Source organism: Ahaetulla prasina, chromosome 3 (genome assembly GCF_028640845.1).
Source record: "Ahaetulla prasina isolate Xishuangbanna chromosome 3, ASM2864084v1, whole genome shotgun sequence".
Classification (NCBI taxonomy): Eukaryota; Metazoa; Chordata; class Lepidosauria; order Squamata; family Colubridae; genus Ahaetulla; species Ahaetulla prasina.
In genome coordinates, this window is record NC_080541.1 from 66,919,776 (window position 1) to 66,942,210 (window position 22,435).

At 37.0% G+C, this 22,435-nt stretch overlaps 1 protein-coding gene across 2 annotated transcripts in view; it reads left to right on the forward strand.

The window, feature by feature from the left end:
- Positions 1-22,435, forward strand: part of DOK6 (docking protein 6) — a 205,984-nt gene that overhangs the window by 107,817 nt on the left and 75,732 nt on the right. For both annotated transcript variants that reach the window (XM_058178568.1, XM_058178567.1), the window contains exon 3: positions 8,196-8,310. In XM_058178568.1, coding sequence (XP_058034551.1) covers positions 8,196-8,310 — 115 coding nt within the window. The remainder of the gene's footprint in view (positions 1-8,195; positions 8,311-22,435) is intronic.

Consider the following 22,435-nt stretch of genomic DNA (forward strand, 5'->3'; position numbering starts at 1 on the left):
TTATGAAAGATATTTTTGAGGGTTTAACTATTTTTAGAAGATTTCTGAAATTTCTGACTTAATCTGAAGTAAAATTGTGGCTTTTGTTGATTCTTAATAGAAAACTATGATAACAACCATTTAAAAATATTTTAATGACTTTAAAGAATTTTATCACATTATATGTTGTGGAGCAAGAAACAAATATAAAGGCAAGTAAAAGGATTAAAAGAGATCAGAGTCTGAATGAAAGAAAAAAACTACCCTTTCATGTACGATGTAATTAATTTATAGATTCATATATTAGAATAGCTTTTAACTTACTTAAATGGCTTAAAAGGGATAAGACAATTAACACAGAAAATTACTCAGTGATAGGTTTAGGATTAGATAGCAAAGTATGACTTCATGTACAGTGATAACATAGCTTGGTTTAAGTGTAGTGCTTCTTATCCAAGATTTCTTGGATCTGTTATTAATGGCCAGTATAAGTGATTTTCACAGTTATTAAACCCCATTTCCCATGATTTCTAGCTTAATTAAAAGTATTTTTCCCTCTAGGATTGCAAACACATTTGATCCTAGTTTTAAACTTATTTTTGTAGTAAATTCTTTTGGTTCAGCTTTCATAAGAAATTATAGACTAATAAACCAAAAAACTTGGTTGAGCATATAGTTTGTCCCAGTGGGCCAGGAATATTATTACCGATTTGGAACAATATTCTCTGTTTAGGAGGGAGCATTTTGGTCTTATTTAACCTTGTACTTTTTGTAGCATGTTTTTCTCAAGAATGGAAATCTACATGAGCAAGTGTTAGTGAATCGTGTTTACAACTTCAATAGAAATAAGATTTATGTAATGAAATCACATGGTAAGAATAGGTAAAGATTAGCATCCATTCAATTACAGTTTACCAGGAGAGGCAATAAGAGATGTGGCACATTCATATGGGATCACAAGTAACAATTCCAGAAATATCAATGTAATGGCAAAGGACAGGCTCAATATATACATCATTGATTATACAAAGGCTCTCAGTAAACTATAGACCATGTAAAGCTGAGACATGCCCTTACAATAATGGGAACCCCAGAACGTCCCATTGTCCTTATCTGAAAACCTGTACACAGGGCAGAAAGCTGCAATCTGGATGAAATATATTGAAATAAATTGACTTCATATCAGCGAATGAATGAGACAAGGATGTAGGCCAATGATGGTGAACCTGTTTGACACCGAGTATTGTGTCTGCGCCCCCCGAGCCAGGCCCCCTGCCAGAAAGTGACTTGGAAAGTGAGGGGAAAGGGCCATCAGGACTTACCTCTGGAGCACTGGCTCTTCCTGCTCAGCTCCAGGAGCCAGAGGCAGGCCAGGTGCAGGAGATAACGAGGCCTCCGTCCCCACCCCCCAGGCCACACTGCCAGACCCGGCTGAAGGCAACCAGGCCTGGCTAGATCCCAGTTTCAGAGATACGAGAGGTGGCTACAACAAAGGAAGTGGGGGGCAGGCCTAAAGAGTGCTGAGTCACGGAGCCACACCCCACAGAGTATAAAAGCAGCCCTGGCTGCTCTTCTACTCTGTGACGAGCAAAAATTGAGCTGAATTATTTGACTCGTGGAGAAGTGACCTGAACTCTTTGACTCGTGGAGAATTGAGCTGAACATTCGGCCTGGATTGCTGACTTTCTGGTTGCCCGGCAACCCCAAGTTAAGGGAGACTTTGGCAGGCAGCTGCAGATTCCCTGCCAGGACTGATAGCAGCCATGAACTCAATTACTGGCTCATTTAGCCAGCTCGCATGGCTGAGGCTGGGAGGGGACAGAACACCGAGTGCCCAAACCAGAATGTGCATGCATGCGCATGCATGCACCGGAGTGCCAGAAACCCGAAGACCAGCTGGCTGGTACACACATGCCTGTTTTTTGGCTGTTTTCCGGGCCGTTTTTGGTCCAAAAAACACCCCCAAAACAGGCCATTTTCCAGGCCCAAAAACAGAAACCAGAAGAGCAGCTGGTGACGGTGCACGTTCCCACAGAGAGGGCTCTGCATGCCACCCCTGGCACACATGCCATAGGTTTGCCATCACGGATGTAGGCTGTTACCTGACTAACCTAATTAACCTATCCATCTTAAATATCTTACTTGAGCAGCTATGAAGATTTTTCATGGGAATTAGTGAGAAACCAGAATAGAAGATATTTCATATGTTGATAGTCAGCATTTCATTTATCAGCTCAAGAATGCATCAGATAACACTGACCATTGTTGACTTCATATACCATGTTTCCCCAAAAATAAGATCCTGTCTTATATTTTTTTTGAACCCTGAAATAAGCCCTTGGCCTTATTGCCATACACTCAAAAGCCTGATTGGGCTTATCATCAGGGGATGTCTTAGTTTGGGGGAAACAGAGTATTAGCATTGGAAATCCACCATTCCCAGAATATCCACAAATTGTGTGATTGATTTTCATCGATATGATTTTTCCCCATATTAAAGAGCAACATGAGCATCTTATTAAAACAATCATTTTGCTACTACAACCCCCCAGTACTTCCAAAAGGGACCTATCCATTTTGTTACTGTAAAATACTGCCTGCCATGTCCTGAAGTCTACAAAAGATATTTTTCTTTGTAAACTTTTAACTCCTTGTCATGCCCACTCTGGTGATATTGCCATGCTCATCCAAATGTGAAAGTGTTGTGCATTAATTCAATATACCTTTCAAATTTGGAGCATGACTAATATATGTTTAATTCCCATGAAATAGTTGCAGCCAAGAATTTGAATTGTTAGCTATGTTCACATGTCTTGTATGATACAGTAGCAAAGAATTTCACTAAGAAGTTGATGAAGACATATGTCCTCAGGAAGGAGTTAGGAAGACTCAAAATTAAGGTCCTAGGCTCTTTTGAGTAACTTGGGACAAATCAACTTATTTCAGAAGAAAATGCAAGAGTTCCAGGAAACATTTTTTGATACTATTTACCTGCTGACAATTTTTATAATTCAGAACCTTTTACTGTATATAATCTTATTTTCTTCCTGATCTTGGCATTTTCAGAAATAGTGATATGATAGCTTTTCTTTGAAATCCACAATATAACCAGCATTGTTTTTACACCAGGAATCTTTGCATTTCCATGTTCCAGGAAAGCAAAATGATTTTTGTAAGAGGGATTTATCCCCAATCAATCTATGCCTCTAATACCTTAACAGCATTTCTTTTCTTTATAAAACCACAAATCTGTTTCGAACATGGCACTTCCAATGCCCTAGTATTTGTGTATCTTTCCTTTATTTCACATTCTTGCTGTTCTAAAGGGCTTTTGTGTTCCGGTTTACCAATACATAGCCCTGAACATGGATCTGTCAACTCTTGATCTATTCATTTGCTTTTAAAAAAGAACCTTGAAGTTCTCTTATCTTGTAATAGAAAAGAACAGCCTCTTAGGATTTGGGGATTGGGATAAAGGTAGGGTAAATAAAGATTTCATTTCACAACTTAGTGAATTTCTGCAACCTCATGAATTCCCAAGAGATACCTAGCTATTTGGTCATTTTAGAAGGAGCTAGAATAAACATAAACTGGTTGAAGTTCTGTACAAGCTGTAGACTTGCAAAAATAAAATAAAATAGAGACATACCTGTGATTCTGTAGTACGTTGAGTATCAGCATAGACCTGAAAAAAAATTAAGATAATTTAAATATATTTGGTATTTATTTAAATATTTGTTATAAAGGTTGATGAATGCAAGGGTTCATAGCCTGGAAACCTTGTATAGCCACAAACCTTGTATAGCCACAATTCTAGCAAATGGATTTAAGCAATAGCACACATATCCGGTAAAGTAGATTGCCTCCAAACTAAGAATTGTCTGCTTTAGTGCTGTGAAAATAATGATTGTTTATAATGAGGACTAGTGCTGTCAAACTGACTAGACTTTATAATCATAGTAATTTAAGCCCAGAAGCAGTTTTGTGTCCAACAAATAGCAAAATTTATAATAACAGTGTTGGGGTATGTAGAACTATTCTGGGTATCCAATAGTCTGAAGTCCTTGTGTGACTTGTCCATATCACAATCAAGTCATATATTTACGTATATATGAACGTATCTTTTCTTTTATGTACACTGAGAGCATATGCACCAAGACAAATTCCTTGTGTGTCCAATCACACTTGGCCAATAAAAATTCTATTCTATTCTATTTATTACAAAGACAAACCTAAAAAGTGTGGTGTACAGTCTGCTGAAAACCATAGAAAATATATCTGTCTTAAAAATAATCACAATTGTAAAACAGAAAATGTAGATAAAAAAATAAAAGCATAAAATAAATCTAAAAGGAGAAATAGGAGGATTAGATGAGTATAGAGAGATCATAAAAGTTGGGCAGAATAAGTCTATCACACTATGCACTATTATGTATCCTAGTATGACAGGCATTATGAATTTAGATACCCATTAAGACTAATTTATGACACAGATCATCATCATATGATGGACTGCTGCATAGAACTTGGAAATATTACATGTTAGAGCATGATTAATACCTGAAAGCAAGGTGTAGAATTACCTTGCTGCTACTTGGGTGGGTATTTATGTAATAGTGATGAAATGAGGCTAGTACAAATGACTCTGCAATGCAGACAATGGAGAATCATGTGCTTTCTGTATGTTCAGAGTCAGTTGCATTTTATCTCCAAATAGGGAATCTTCCTGTATCAGCCTTCAAGGAGACTTGAGGAACGAATCATGCCAAGATAGTTGGGTACTTCGAGTTTAGTTACGTATGTCCTTAGGGGAGGCAGAATCCTTTTGGGTTCACTAGCGATAAAGGTTGAGGACCTAGTTAGATCCAAGTGGCACCCCATCTGCTACACACTTGGATCTAACTAGGTGCTACGGTTTAATGAGTTCTTTTCCCTGATCATATCCGATACTGAGTAGAAAACTTGTAGGGAAACCCAAGGATGAAATTTTAAATTTCCACATGCCTTTTTACATGTGGTCTGAGAATCATTTCCCATAATTAATTCCATAATTAATTCCATCAGAAGGGCTGAGGGCAAAAAAAGATAGTCTGAGCCTATGATTGAGTATATCACCTACATTCTAGCCTCTGCTTTCATGGGGCTCATCTCCCAATCTCAGGGTGGCATTAGAGATGCATTTTGGAACTTGAAGGGTCAATCTTTTCTTTTTTTAAGTTTTTTATTAGTAATTCAAATTAAAAACAATGGACATGGTTTAATGTCTCTGGTTTTAAACATTGTCATCAAATTTATGATAATAAATAATATACTTCTTTATCTTTGTACAAATTTACATTACTTCTTACATGTCAAGTATATAGGTTAATTCCTCCTAAATAAGCTACATCCATACTCAATATCTCACATACAAGTTTAACATACATTGACATACCCATTTCTAGACATTCACTACACCTTCATTTTAGCATTCCTATTCCTATCCAACCATTCATAAAATTTGGTCCAGATTTCGTAGTATGCTGCTTCACTTTTATCCTTGAGCTCCAAGGTAAATCTGTCCATTTCTGCACAATTAAGGATGAAGGGCCAATCTTAAGAGATTTGGGTTGAACAAATTCTAATGGTGCAAAATTAAAGAAGAGGTCTAGCTGGATATCATAACAAAGTTGTGCTATCAGTTGCAATAATCTGAGTGCTTTAGGTATTAGTCGCCACCTCTTGCCTTAAGGAATTTAAGGATAACTGATGAGCTTTTCTCTATATTTTCAGTAATGTTGTCCCAATGGGTTTCCTACTGTTAGCGGTACACTCCCGGGTATTTGAAATAGGAGACTAGCTATCTATGCTCTAGAAGTAGCTTTTGGCATATGCCATGATTTTAGTTTTCTGATAATTGAAGTCTAGCTGGTCTTTCTTCTTTGAAATATTGTGTTAGCGCTCTCAGTGTTCTTTTAAGGCTTGTAAGTATTCTTGAAAGTATTGCTACATTGTCCACCTAGGCTACAACAAAGATGTGTCTTCTAGCCACTTTTGGAGGGTGAAAGTTTGTGCCCAGCTACCAGGGAATTAGTATAGAAATTGAATAGGACTGGGGCTAATAGGCAACCTTGCTTGACACCTTTCTCAGTTTCAATCACAGTGGTAAGATGGCCCTGGGAGTTTCATCTTATTTTGACTAAGGTCCCTTCATAGAGCATACATATTAGGTGAAGTAAACATCAGTAAATCAAGAAGACCTCCTGTTTTTCCCATAGTTTAAGTTGGGATATAGAATCAAAAGCTGCTTTGAAGTCTGTGAAGGCAGTATAAACAAAGTTTGTGTTCAGGAGGATTATTTTTTGATGAGATGGTGGAGTATTAGGCACTGATAAATGGTAAGTCTGTCTTTTATAAAATCAGCTTGCTCCTCTGCGAGTTCCCTTGTTCCAAACAAGAGAATCTTGAACAAGAAGAATCTTGATGTCTGTCATAATGGCAGAATTTCTATAATTTGGCTAGGCTCTTCAATTCCAGTTTGTAGAATATGCCTTCCAGGTCCCTGGAGGGAAGTGACAGTCCACAATGAATGGACCATTGATTTGGACGCTTGTCTATGTAAAATACATTAAAGTTATTTTTATTATATCACATGAACAAAATGAGCAGTTCTATACATTATAAAAAATGAATCCTATTAAGTTCAATTTTAAGTAAAAAGGCTTTCATTGTTGAAATATCTGTTTAAAGAAACAGGTAGTCCTCACTTAATGACCATTCATTCAGTGACCATTCAAAGTTACAATGATGCTGAATGAATGATAGCTACCTCAAGTTCTTGGAGTTACAGTTGCTGTTTCTGTGATCAAATTTCTAGCATTTGCAAGCCTTCTCACATTTAGGATTGCAGCATGTGCTTCTGCCTATCTCTCCACAAATCTGTCCTTTTGACTGCCTTACCACTGCTGTCTACCCTTGCCTATCCCAGATACCATACCCATCTTCTTCCTCCTCTTCTTTTTCCTCCTTCACCTGTCCAAGGCAGCTCCCTGAGGTGGGGGAGATAGTCAGACTGGGAGTTGAAGTGGAGGCAAGCCCAGCAAGAAAAAAGAAGCATATGGCCTTTACCTAACAATGTGGTCACCCTTTGACAGTTGTATGCATTGAAATTTCATTTTAATGTATGCTGATTAGTGTACATTAAAAGTGACAATAAAGTTATAAAATTATTCTAATGATTGCAACCGGGACTACCACAACTGCTGTCATTTAGCATTGCAATCATGTGAAGTTCTAACAACCACTTCATTTAGTGATGAATATTCTGATTCCAATTAGCATTGTTAAATGAGGTCTATCTGTACTGAGCAGAAAGTATTAAAGAAAAATATTTCAACATGTTTTCTGTTTATGCTGAATCCACTATACAGTGAATAGAGGCTAAAGTATTAGGTATGTACACTGCCTTGAGTTATACTTTAAAAAGTTGAGAATAATAATAATAATAATTAATAATAATAATAGCAGCAGCTAAACACCCACGTTTTGGAATTATTCTTTTATCAAATTATTGAACATATGTTGATTGTTGTATTAGTATTTCCTTCTTTTGAAACTATAAATGAAAAATATGTTTTCAGTTCTATTTGCATGATCTTGCCAGTTGTTATTATATATTGATAGCCTATTTCTTCAGCAGATGGAGAAAAACTTTGTGGGAATTAGTAGAATGGCTGATATTGAAATGTTCAAGATGAAAGTTAAATTTGTGTACTTTGAGTCAATCTTGGCTGTCAATAAAACAAGCAATTCTCTTTAAAGCGAAAAAAGCCAATCTCTGCGTCATGTTAATTTGTGTGATGGATAACAGAAAGATACGCTCTCTTTATTTTTCTGTAGGTTTTCAGAACACAGAAGCTATTTGGTGTTGCTTCCACAACAAATTTGCCACTTTAGAAATGTTGACAAGCCCTTTTATACTGTGAACAATTTCCAAATCAAGACTGCAAAATTTGATAGGGATATCCATTTTATTTCCAAAAATCCTCTTATAAAAAAATTAAGTAATTGCATAGGCTAGAGCAAGTGAGTTGTACACTCCTACAGTGATACACTGTTACTTTACAATTAAGTCCATTCTGATGGATGGAAAATATTGTAATGAAAATAGATGGGGTATTATTTGTTTATCTTGCTATTTATAAACAAGACTATGTTCTGTATCCCTTAATTTTAAGGTAACAGAGTTACACAACATCAAAAACATAACCAGACTGCCTCGAGAAACCAAGAAGCATGCAGTAGCAATTATCTTTCATGATAAGACATCAAAAACATTTGCCTGTGAGTCAGGTAAGCAGTTATTACCGTATCTTTAACTTAAGTAAAATTTGCTACTTATGAAATAGTACTTCATATGGATTAAGATACATTGTTCATCTTAATAGGAATGTGTCATATCTCTTTGTTTGTTGCATGATGGGACGGTATATCTCCCCTTTACAGTATTTTTAAAAACCTTCTGTTCTTATTTATTACTTATCATTTTTGTTAGTTTGTCCCCCAGGTGGACAAAAGGTCCCTTTCCGGTTTCCAGTGCAACTTTTAGAGCTGAATAAACATTGCCTCAGGGAAACTATAAGAAAAGCAGTGATGTGCATTTTTGTTAGTTGCTAAGCTTATTACAGGCACGTAATAAGTATTCTAAAATACTAAATATTTAGTATTCTAGAATACTAAAAATCCCATGTGTGTAAGAGGAGTACAAAAAACTGTTCTAATTCCAGGTTAAATTCACCTTCAGTTTCATTTTATTTGTGGCTACTTTAGTTTTCCAATATTACAACCAAAGTCATACGATTCATGAGGAAAAAGCTTAAAACATTTCTCATTGGAGAAAATTTTCTATTTTTAAAATCACAGTATTCATTGGAAATAAATTATACTATAATAGACTCTTGCATTTCCCTCTCTCTCTCTCGCTCTCTCCCTCCCCCCTCCCTTCTTCTCCCCAATGGATGGATATATTTCTAATGCAGGGGTCTCCAGCCTTTGCCCCTTTAAGACTTGCGGACATCAACTCCCAGAGTTCCTCAGCCAGCTTTGTCTCTGGGAGTTGAAGTCCACAAGTCTTAAAGGGACCAAGGTTGACCCCTGTTCTAATGGACCAGCAGAGGCCTATGGGTAGTAGTAATAGCTCTCTCCTCTTTTGGTCCTTAATCAGAACTCCTTTTGTTCTCCCATAGAATCAAAAGCATGTTTCCCAGCATGATGTCCAACTATCGGTTCCCTTCTCCTTCATTAATTCTAAAGCTAAATTGGTGGCTGTCACCATATTTTGAGGACACAAATAGCATTGTTTTATTATGCATTATGTGAAATTGTACTGGCTTTTTAAGGAACTAAATCTGTTATCATTTAGCCTAATTTAAAGTGTTTATGTTGTAGAACTCTTATTTTTCACCCAGTCTATGCTGCCAGTAAGCAGTGTACAACACAGAAAAAAGGTTAACAATTGTGGAACATTGAAAAGCAAAATATATAGTGCAGTGGCACTAATCAAAAGGATAGGTATCAAAACCTAGCATCCACCTAATGCTGTACCTCAGCACAAGGTTTTCATTTATTTGAAAACCCATTAGAGTAAAGCAGAGTTTCTCAACCTCTGCAGCTTTAAGATGTATGGACCAGAATTCAATCCAGTGACTTGTCTGTCAAATGAAATGTTACCCATATAATGTTTCCTTAGGTTTATTTTATTTTGAAATGGGGATGAATTGTCTAGCCAGTGATGCATTATATAATATATACATGCTACTGGTATGAAATACACCAATAGTATTTTGGTGTATTTTTCACAGCACTTGAATTTTTGCATCTACTCAGCTATTTACCCAAACTCAAATTCCATACCTATTCATATTCATCACCTTACATATTTGAGATAGGATTTTACCTGTATGTTTGTTCTCCCAGTGTTAGGAGTCTCCATAATCCTAATTTTACTATATAGCTAAAGGTCATTCACAAAACTGACTGCCTCACTGCTCCCCCTTGTGGAATCTCCACTTTTCATTTTATTTATTCAATTTTTATGGTCACCCATCTCAACAAGTGACTCTGGGAGGCTAAAAAACAAAAACAAATAAATACAATTACAATAATACAAAATTGAAAACATACAGCAGTTGAGAAATCTCTAATCCCTAGTGATCCCTAATCACTAGCACAGCCAAGAATATACCTGAAATATACTCAAGGGTCCATCATTATATCATTCTGTGTAGGTACTGCCAGTTGTGTGTGCACACACTCATATATAGACAGCTGGATATGGCTTTGGAAATAGCTTTGCCAGTCTTCCAAAAGGTATAGCTTGCTTATCCTTCAAGGAAGAATCCTTAACTTGCATTAACATAATTTAAAATTCACCTCTTTTAATGCTTTACATGGCTCTATTCCATATATAAATATCTTATTAATGCCAAGGGTTTCAAGACGCTAAGAATGTTAAACTGCAGACAAGGTTCAAGAGACAATGAGAAATGTATTGTCACAAAAGCGTATTGTGGTTCAAATGAAATATAGAGGTATACCTGAGAAAATCGTATGAAATTGTAGTGGAACACCAAAAAAAAAAAAAAAAGTTTTAGATCCTTAAATTAGAACCAATTTAAAGGCCAAAATACAGTAATGAGTATTTGAAGGACAAATCAAGTGATTGGTTTCCTTTCTGCCTTAAGGATCCTGCCAACCATCATGAATTCCATGTTTTTTTTTTATTTATAGGCAAGCTTAATCAACAAATTGATCTTAAACAGTTTGGTATTTCCACATGATTTCATAAAGTGGCTTCATAATTAGACAAGAAGAAAAGGAAATAAAAAGAAATGGATGCCATGCATCATAGAAAATATGTAAAGAACAAATAATCATCACATTTTCAGGTTGTAGAATATGCACAACTATAAATACATTATTCATAGCGCTGCAATTGTCATAGTTAATAATTAGTCCTTACTATAGACCTTTTGAATTAATTTAAAGAATATTTGGCTTTACATTAGAAGCATCAGTTATATATCTTCATCATTTAGATAGTAAACAAAACCATGTCATATACTGTATAAGCAAATAATAACACTAATTATTTAAAGAAATACAATAAATAAAATAAATGTTGCTATTTTTCTTTATTATTATTATTATATTACACCCTTACTATAAATTTCTGGGTTCTGAGTTTCAAAAATATTGTTTGTTCTCTAGAATCTATTTCCTACAGTTTTATAAACAGTAATATTAATTTCAAACTGTTTAACACAGTCTTTTTAAAACAGACAAGCACCTTCTGGTTTTGGTATTTTTCTTTTACAAACTATAGTTTTTATACATAAGTCGCCAGTTATTTTTTTTCTCATGAGCTGAATACCATTGTGAATTTGTCTTTAAACACTGGATGTCAAAATGTTAACCTAATAAATAAAAGCAAGTGTATAAAAACATTTATTTGCATCTTTTTCTTTTTTCTCTTTAAAGTTTTATTTCATTTATCATTTAAGAGATTGGTTATAATCAATAATTATTTCGCAAGGAGAAAAGGTAAGAACTGAATCCTTTAGCCAAATGTGAATATGTTATTTGGTTAAGAAGTGGCATTATAGAATATTTTTGCATTTTAACCCTTTAATTGCTAGTAATGTAGCAATTAAGAAACCAAAATACATTTCAGGGTTAGGGATTGGCTGCTCAGTGAGGCACCCTTTGAAGCATAGGAGGTAATAGCAAAAACTATCTCAGGTTAAGAGTTGGAGCTAAGGGCTTTGGGACTTAACATAATAAGGATTAAAGCATGCAACGTTTCATTAACCAAATATCCTTTGGGCTTATTGGTGTTCTAAAAATTCCATAGCTACATCCTTATATTATGCCAGTAAAATATGAAAGAACAGGGTATACAGTGCATGGAAGCATACAGGTTATAAAATGCGTGTTTAGCATTGTTGTTGTTGTGACCCAGATCCAAGTAGGTAGCAACAAACTCAGTCTGTGATAAAATAAACTTTATTCGAACAGCTGGGAATTACTTCATTCCCAGCATCATGTAACTCAAAATAAAACAAAGGCCTCACAAACACACATTCTTTGGTTATCACAAACCTGAGTCCAATTAGGCAAACTGCCAAAGGCCCTTCCTGATAAATGTCCAGAAGTCAGAGCAGAGAACGGAGCAAAGAACGCAGCTACAACGTTGTTTTCCGGCAAGCTGAAACACCGGTGCTGGTCTTGTTTTAAACCTTATGGAGGGGCCAGTCATCTCTTGGCCCTACTCCCGAGTTGTCCTCTCTGCTTGAGCTTCTCTTGCCTTTTGGCAGCTCTTCTCATGCGAGCATTAGGAACAGGCTCCTCCAGTTCCTCTTCCTCACTATTATCAGGCTCTGGAGTCTGCACCTCACTTCTCGATGGCCCTGACCTCACCTCTGCCTCATCGCTGTCCGATTCCGTTGCCAGCACCGTAGGCTGCTGACAGACCACAACAGTTGTATTTTTATTGAACTGTCTTTGACATAGAAAAACCATTTGTTTTCTATACTGTTAATACTGTCACACAATCAAATAAGAATAAATGAGTTTTGGTAGAGTCTTGGATCTAGCAAATTGCAAATAAAAAAATTGTCAGAAAGAAATATAACAATGTTACATAATCCATTCACCTTCGTATAAGCTGAGAACGGTGAATTTGTTTGATTCATTCATTCATTCCATTTATATCTCTCCTTTTGTTTGTGATAGAATTTTTATGCAATGCAAAAAAATTGCATAAAAGGTAGCCTTCTACTTACAGCCACCATTAAGCCCAACATTTCTGTTGATAAGCAAGTCAGTTGTTAAATGAGTTTTGTCCCATTTTACAACCTTCTTTGCCACAGCTGTTAAGCAAATCACTGCACTTGAATTATGTGATCGTTAAGTGAATCTGGTACCCCTCCCCCATTGATTTTGCTTGTCAGAAGTCATTTGGGAAGGTTACAAATGATGATCAACTGACCCCGGGACAGTATAACTGTCATAAATACATGCTAGTAGCCCAGCGCCCAAATTTTGATCACGTGACCATGGGGATGCTACAACAGTCATAAATGTCAAAACTGGTCATAAGTCACTTTTTCAGTGCCATTGTAACTTAAACAGTCACTAAATGAATGGTTGTAACTGTCATACATGTTGATGCAGGTGTGTTTAAAGAAAAATAATAAATGAATAAATAAAATTAAAATTAAAAAGACTTCACTTTGATCCATGAGTTAATTTTCCAAAACAAAGGAACTATAGAGAGATTTGGGTTACCTGACAATGTACACTATGTTATGATACTAACCCAGTTTGGACTGTTGACTGCTTTTTTCTAAAACATTTTTCTTGTTTCTCATGCCTTCTAAGAGTTAACTATTTTGCTTAGAAATGTAAAGTGTGTATATGTGTGCATGAATACTCACCAGAACAAACGCCACTTGGCATTTGCAGCAGGATAAATAGCCTTTAAATAAAATTCCATTTGCCCCCCAAAAATAGAAGAGTGGGTGGTGATGAGTTTCCCTACTGACAGGAACTGAAAAAGCCATTTTTAGCTAAATAGTTTGTCAAGAGAAATAACTTGCTGTCCCTAGACACACATCTGGGATGTGACAGAAAGAATCCCAAGACTCTTTAAGCTCATTAAGAAATATCTATCCTACTGATCCATGTGAGAACAAACGATCCAGCCAAATGTAGCCTTGAATATATCACAAGGGACTCAGAAACAGTGGGCAGAAGGACAACAATTAGGGCATAGGAAGTGGTGGGTTTTGTTTTTTTAATGTTTGCTCCTTCATATCAGAGAAGTGGCCCAAGAAAAGAGAAAAGATAGATAAAAATTGGCTACCCGAGTAATGCCAACAAGGGCAATTTAAATTCATTCATAGGGATACGTTTCCAGAAAGAGGGTCTCAGCTTTCTCAGCCACAGTTGTGTCAGGCGCCGTGAGAAGAAACAAGCCAACTTGGCTTTCTTTCCAATAGTGACTTTGTTTATTGGGTCTGCTACAAACTGGGTCTCAGTAAAAGTCGAGGTCTTTCTGTATAAAGTCAGCGCTGAGAGCTTCTGCCTCTCAGCCCCTTTTTAAACATCCCACGCTGCTCATGCCCTGCCCCATGGTTGAACTGCTCCGTTGATTGGACGCCCGGCCGCTCTCTCCCTCCTCGTCTGACAGCATCAGCTGCCACGTCATTTGCTAAATCCCGGAACTAAAGCAGCTCTTCCTAATGCCCAGCCCTCATCTCCCTCTATCCCTGGCACCAGTGTGCTGATTCCTTTCCCATGCTTGCCAAATGCAGATCCCTGAAGTCCTCAAACAAGTCCTTGATATGTCATCCCTTTGGATCTTTGATTAGGGGCTGCTCCCATGATCTGGATGCCTGTAGCATCATGTGTCGAGCCAGAGCTGGGCTCGACAGAGGGATTTTGACATTTTCCCACAAGAGCTAGGAAGTACTTTATGTATTTGGAAGGTGGTTTATAAACCTGAGCCAAAGGATGGGGCAAAAGAAGGCCCACAAATAATTAAATGCGAAGTGTTGAGAATGGAACAGGTAGTGATATGCAGGATATGGAGAATGCAAAGTTAGGCAAAAAATGCAGGAAACCGGAGGTCAAATTACATGACCCAAGGACTTATTACAAATGTACAAAATATGGACAGTAAAAAGAGAACAAATATAGACATTTTAATGCAAGAAGACAAATATGAATTTGTAGCTTTCACAGATACCTGGTAGAATGAAATAATGAAATTCATGAAGAATGCAAACATACATATCCAAAAGGAGTGCGCCAGACAAAAACAAAAAAGGAATGACATTAAATGTGAAATAAGGTCCTATATGCATTAAATCCAGAAATTTGAGTGTAAATATCTAGAGAGGAATGTTTGTATAAGAATACAAGGGAATTACTGAAAATACACTAGGAAGTACACTAGCTAGGCAGAGCTGAATAATGCTGACCTAAGCCAGATTGCGTAACTTTCACAGAATAAATAATTTTTTCATCTTCATCATCAAATAACAACATCTGCCTATCTACTTGGGAAGAAGTCTGATGGATAAAATGATAAAACAAGTCTAAAAAATCTGACTATGCAACCAACAATAATAATACATGATCTACATGATTGTGGGGCTTGCATGCTCTGAGGAAGATGACATCTATTATTATTATTATTATTATTATTATTATTATTATTATTATTATTATTATTATTATTATTATTATTATTATTATTATATTTGTATACCGCCCTTCTCCCGAAGGACTCAGGGCGGTTCACAGCCAATAAGAACAACAGAAAACATATAATACATATAAAACAGCAAAAAAGAATAGAAAATTAATTCAATTGATGGCCTAAAACTTTTAAATACAAATTTAAAACCCCGTTTAAAACCCCTGATTTAAAACCCCAATTTAAAACTACATTCATGCTAGTCCTGCTCTTCGAAACAGCAACGTCTTCAGCTCGTGGTGGAAGGATCGGAGGTCGGGGAGTTGACGAAGCCCCAGAGGGAGCTCGTTCCAGAGGGTAGGAGCCCCACAGAGAAGGCCCTCCCCCTGGAGGTTGCCAGCCGACATTGTTTAGCTGACGGTATCCGGAGGAGGCCCTCTCTGTGAGAGCGCACTGGTCGGTGAGAGGCTAATGGCAGCAGTAGGCGGTCCCGTAAATATCCCGGCCCTAAGCCATGGAGCGCTTTAAAGGTGATAACAAGTACCTTGAAGTGAACCCGGAAGACCACCGGGAGCCAGTGCAGACTATGCAGGAGGGGTGTTACACGGGAGCCACAAGGTGCTCCCTCTATCACCCGCGCAGCCGCATTCTGGACCAGTTGGAGTCTCCGTGTACCCTTCAAGGGGAGCCCCATGTAGAGAGCATTACAGTAGTCCAGGCGGGATGTAACCAGGGCATGAGCGACCGTGCATAAGGAAGCCCGATCCAGAAAGGGGCATAACTGGCGTATCAGGCGAACCTGATGAAAAGCTCCCCTGGCGACGGCTGTCATATGATGTTCTAAAGACAGCCGTACAACCAGGAGGACGCCCAGATTGCGAGCCCTTTCCGTGGGGGCCAATAGCTCTCCCCCAATGGTCAGTGATGGAATTAGCTGACTGTACCGGGCCGCCGGCATCCACAGCCACTCGGTCTTGGTGGGATTGAGTCTCAGTCTGTTCCTCCCCATCCAGACCCGTACGGCCTCCAGGCACTGGGACATCACTTCAACAGCCTCGTTGGGGTGGTAAGGGTGGAAATATAGAGCTGAGTATCATCAGCGTATAGATGACAACTCACTCCAAGACGATCTCCAAGATGATCTCACCCAGCGGCTTCATATAGATGTTGAACAGAAGAGGCGAGAGAACCGACCCTTGCGGCACCCCACATAAGAGGCATCTCGGGGTCGATCTCTGTCCTCCTGTCAACACCGTCTGCGACCGGTCGGAGAGGTAGGAGGAGAACCACCAATGAACAGTGCCCCCCACTCCAAGTCCCCCGAGTCGGCGCAGCAGGATACCATGATCGATGGTATCAAAAGCCGCTGAGAGATCTAATAGGACCAGGACAGAGGATCGAGATCATCAACCAGCGCGACCAAGGCTGTTTCCGTGCTGTGACCAGGCCGGAAACCGGACTGGAATGGATCAAGATAGTTTCATCCAGGTGCTGGGGCAACTGTCGTGCAACCACACTCTCTACAACCTTTGCCACAAAGCGAAGGTTGGAGACCGTACGATAATTTGCTAAAATAGCTGGGTCCAGGGAAGGCTTCTTGAGGAGGGGCCTCACCACCGCTACTTTCAACAGCAGGGAAAACACTCTCCATCAAAGAAGCGTTCACAATTTTCTGGAGCCAGCCTCGTGTCACCTCCCGGGTGGCCAGTACCAACCAGGAGGGACACAGGTCCAATAAACATGTGGTCGCATTCAATCCCCCCATTAACCTGTCCATGTCCTCAGGAGCCACAGGATCAAACTCATCCCAGATAGTAACATCAAGACCTGCCTCCCCCACCCCGTCCGGATCTACCCAATCTGTGTCCAACCCTTCCCGAATCTGAGCGATTTTATCAAAAAGATATTGTATTATATATATAATATATAATATATTATATTATATATATCTATAATATATTATATTATAGAATAGAATTTTTTTTATATAATAGAATTTATTGGCCAAGTGTGATTGGACACACAAGGAATTTGTCTTGGTGCATATGCTCTCAGTGTACATAAAAGAAAAGATACGTTCATCAAGGTACAACATTTACAACACAATTGATGGTCAATATATCAATATAAATCATAAGGATTGCCAGCAACAAGTTATAGTCATACAGTCATAAGTGGAAAGAGATTGGTGATGGGAACTATGAAACGATTAATAGTAGTGCAGATTCAGTAAATAGTTTGACAGTGTTGAGGGAATTATTTGTTTAGCATTTGGGAATAAACTGTTCTTGTGTCTAGTTGTTCTGGTGTGCAGTGCTCTATAGCGTCATTTTGAGGGTAGGAGTTGAAACAGTTTATGTCCAGGATGCGAGGGATCTGCAAATATTTTCACGGCCCTCTTCTTGATTCGTGCAGTATACAGGTCCTCAATGGAAGGCAGGTTGGTAGCAATTATTTTTTCTGCAGTTCTAATTATCCTCTGAAGTCTGTGTTTTTCTTGTTGGGTTGCAGAACCGAACCAGACAGTTATAGAGGTGCAAATGACAGACTCAATAATTCCTCTGTAGAATTGGATCAGCAGCTCCTTGGGCAGTTTGAGCTTACTGAGTTGGCGCAGAAAGAACATTCTTTGTTGTCCTTTTTTAATGATGTTTTTGATGTTAGCTGTCCATTTGACATCTTGCGATATGATATATTATTATATATATATATATATGCCAGAAGTCCAACCATACTGGAGGTAGAGGAGAAGCCAGATGAAAACTATCTCATCCATAAACATATGGTGAGACATAATTTGTAGACACACTGACTTGACATTCGGGTCAGTTTAATATTACCATGGACCATGCTAGGTGTTGGAGTTCCTGACAAGGAAGCCACAAGACTCCAGACTGTTGACAGAACAACCAGAACTAGCAGCTGTAAGACTGCCAGAAGAAAAGTTCCGTACCCGTTGCAAATAAAGTAAGAATGAAACCAAAAAATAAAATAATGATTTGCTATTACAAATAGAGTTCAGCGAGAAGAGGGTATCTGAAAAAAAATGCATCAGTTTTGGAAATAATAATATCCAGAATGAGAAACAACCATACAGAGACTAGCAGATCAACATTGTTTTATAATACAAAAAAATATAAAAATATTTTAAAAAACATTGCTGATGAACTTTGAAACCCAAATTTTACAAATAATATGATTATGAGCAAAATTCATAACATTGACTAAGTTTGAAATGTTTGATTTATATTACATTTAAAAGAGGCCTTGAGCTGAAATCATGATGACATAAATTTTTCTTAATAGTACTCAGGTAATGTTTTTTAATTGATTTCTTCCAAAATGTTGTTTGTTTGTATATATATATCTTTTCTTTTCTTCCCAGTCTGGCATACAGCCCAGAAATCCCCTCGAGGTCCCCATAAAAATACAAACCCAGGCCAATTCAGCTTAACTTAAACCAAGATTATTTGGGAAAAATTAGTTTTTTTAAAAAAATGTAGCTTATTGGGCTATATCAGGTATGACATGCTCCATATGTTTCCTCAGACCGATCTTGAATAGTCAGTGATCAAAGATGATAAAAATTGTAGTTCAACAACTTCTGAAGAGTCACAGAATCCCTGTCCTGGAGCTAATTTCATAAGGGTGGTATTTTTTTTTATTTTATTCTTTAGGGTGCTTTACAATTCTATCCTGTCTTTTCTATGAAGTACATATTCAGAATGGCAGTGCCCAAAGAAATTAAAGCTATACTACATTAACAGCAACTGATGTTTCGTAGATGATGCAGAAAACAAGTAGAGATGTTTTACTTAAGCTCAAATGTAAAAAAGAGGGAGGCGATTTCAATACATCTTGCAGATATTGCAAATGAATGTATCACATCTGGTAGGAATATATTATTTCATATTAGTTATCCCAGTTTATTAATTAGAATACTCTTTGGCAGCTGGATATTGGTCAAGTGAATTTCAAATATGACTAGTTGAATCTATTTTTTAAAAACGGGGAGTCATCCTATTTCTCAGCCAAGTCAATAACTTTTACCCAACACTGACTAAAATCTATAATGGTCTCAAACCCTGTGGCTGCTCAGATTTCACTGTTGACCTTTAAAAGAACAGACAACCAACATTTCACAGTATTTGTCAATATTTGTTAACATTATAATGAAATTATTGGTCCACTTGATTTTAATGTTTTAAAAAATGCTGGGTTTAAAGAATTAGCAAATGGCAAATCATGCAATGAAAATGGTATGCAGAAATTCAGAATACATACTCTTGTGTTGTCTTCACTCTGTTCAACTGTTTCATTAACACTCCTTTGTTCTTTCATAAAATTAGGAACAGTGCAAAGGATTTTGGCATGATCTCCCCTCACACCTGATTTGTTCAATGAATAGTTACTAAGAATGGGCACAATATTTTTGATTTCCTCTTTTATAGCTTTCGAAAACAGCAATAGTGATATATTAACTTTCAAAAGGCTTATTATAAATGCATAACTTGAACAGTTTTTATATATCAGAACCTGCTGAAACTTTGAGCATTGATTCAAAACTGTAAAATGTTTTTACATAGGCCATTTCATTCAATATATTCTATCTTTGGGTCTGTCTTTGGATACAGTACATTAATTTGGTGGGTTTTGTATTGCATTGTCCTAAAATTCCATTTTTCCTGCGATGACATGATGAACATACCCATTTAATTAATTTCTCTATCAGTTATTTTTTAAAGCCATGATTTTTTCCTAATTATTTTGGGCCGGTTTTTTTTGTTTGCTTACTTTCTTTTACAATTAATGGGACTTTCTGGAGACATGGTTAATTTGCATTTTATTCCTAGTTTAACTGTATCAAGTCCTTTTTAAGTACAAATAGCATTATACACCCTGAGTATAATTATTATTCTCGTAGTCATACAATATAGTCTCGCTTAACTACATATTGTTGTACATCATAGTTATAACCATTATTTTCATAGTTGTACCATAACATTCTATACTTTTATGACTCTATATGTTTTAATCTGTAATCCCGTACAATCTGCTAGTACTGTTACTTACGATATCTAACTATCTATCTATCTATCTATCTATCTATCTATCTATCTATCTATCTATCTATCTATCTATATGTTTTCTGAGATTTTCATGGGTGTTTGTGTGTAGGTCTTTTAGACCTACATATATATATATGTAGGTCTAAAAGACCTACACATGCACATATATATATATGTATGTATGTATGTATGTATGTATGTATGTATGTATGTATGTATGACTGTATCTATTTCTATTTTGTTGATCTTCTTTCGTTATTAAGTTACTAATCTCTGCACCTGTTATCTAACCATTTTTACAATAAGTCCCATGTTCAGTAATACTCAGATTCCTCTTTATCTTTAAATTCCATTGTTAACCTGTCCAAGACACTGAGCTTGTCGATCAGAAAGGTTGGCAGTTCAGCAGTTCAAATCTCTAGTACAGGTCTCCTGCATGAACAGGGGGTTGGACTAGATGACCTCCAAGGTCCCTTCCAACAATGTTACTGTTAAATTCGGCACATTCTAATGTTTTCTGTATTACCTTTTCATCTATAGGTATACTTTCATTTTTCCTATTTTGTGCATATGTGATTCTAGCTGCTGTTTTTCTTCACATTTTTTTTCCTGAATGGTAAGGCTCAAATATAAAGTGAACCCTACCAAAAAAGAAAAAAGGCCTGAATATGTAATGCTTCTATTCTGCCTTATAGCACTCCATTTTATTTTTCACTCCCTTCTTCCATTCCTGTCTTTTCATAGCAAGATGTCCTATTGCAAATATGTATTGTGCTTTTAAACTTTGTTTTGCATGTTTAGGATTATTCCCTTATATATGTGTGTTTATTTCTTTTAAAGTTATACCTGCAATCCCCCAGGCATGCTAATAACTCTCTCCCATTTCTCAGTAGCATTATTTTGACTATATTGCCTTGAGCACAAGAGCTCACCGTTAGATAAGTTATTGTATTGTGTATTAGAATTAAGTATTCCAGTCATTTTAGCAGACTTTCAGCCAGTGAAGGATGCTGAATCTCAGAAAAAGTCCCCAAATGATTAATCTATTTACAGCTGCTTGTACTGCAAATACAATATAAATAGCCAAATGTAAGTGAGACCAAACAGTGACAGAAAACAGAAAATGAAAAATAGATCTGGTATTTCAGGTTAGATGCAGTAAATTACCATGTTATTCACTGAAATCTCTCCAAACCCAAAAACTCATACATCATCTGTCAATAGTTTAAATTCCATATATAAATTTATGTCATTTTTTGTGTGTTGTGTCTAAATGTGTATTATTCTCAGAGGAGTCTTCAAGTTGTGGTAGTCATGTGCCACTATTCTAGTCATACTTTTACAAATTTCTTAAAAGAGCTAACCTACTTTCCAAAGACATGCAAAAAACTGTCAAGTGCTGTTTTCCCGTTTTTTTCTAATATGCTCACTTCCTGACAAAATAGTATTTTGGATGAAAATAATTATCTAGGCATTATCATTTTTAAATCAGTGAGGCCATGTAGATGTAAATACATTGTGCAATATTGGTAAAATATCCATTGTATTCATATACATTGTATTCATGTTATATTCTGGTTTCAGATTTTAATGTAAGCAGGTTTTCCTATGCTTTTTTTTTTTTAAAAAAACCTCTGTAAATACCTAATTGCACCCCAATAAAACTCTAATGTGGAAAGTTTGTTGTATATAGGCTCATCCAAGGTCAGATTTATATTCATCCCTGTCCAAAGAAATTGTCAAAAGCCAATTTTATACTGAATCCAGGGAAAGATTTTCTGTAATGCTTTACAACTCATATATATGGTGACAATAATAACTAGGTTTAAGTGAAAAACATGTTATTCAGCTGAAGATGATAAAGACCAGAATATTGCAACTTTCTTTTCTGTTGCTGCCAAATTTGCAGCTAAACTCCTTAGTGAAGGGGTGTCAAACTTGATTTCATTGAGGGTGGCATTAGGCTTGTGTTTGACCTTCGGGAGCCAGAGTAGGCATAGCCAGCATGATGTCATTTGTGTCGGGGAGGGGTCTGTGGTGGCCCGAGTATTCTGCCAGTGAAAATGGGCTCCCAATCTCCATTTTCGGCTAAGACAGCCTCCTGCAACCTTCTGCTAGCAAAAATGGAGCTGGGGGTGGTAGGGGG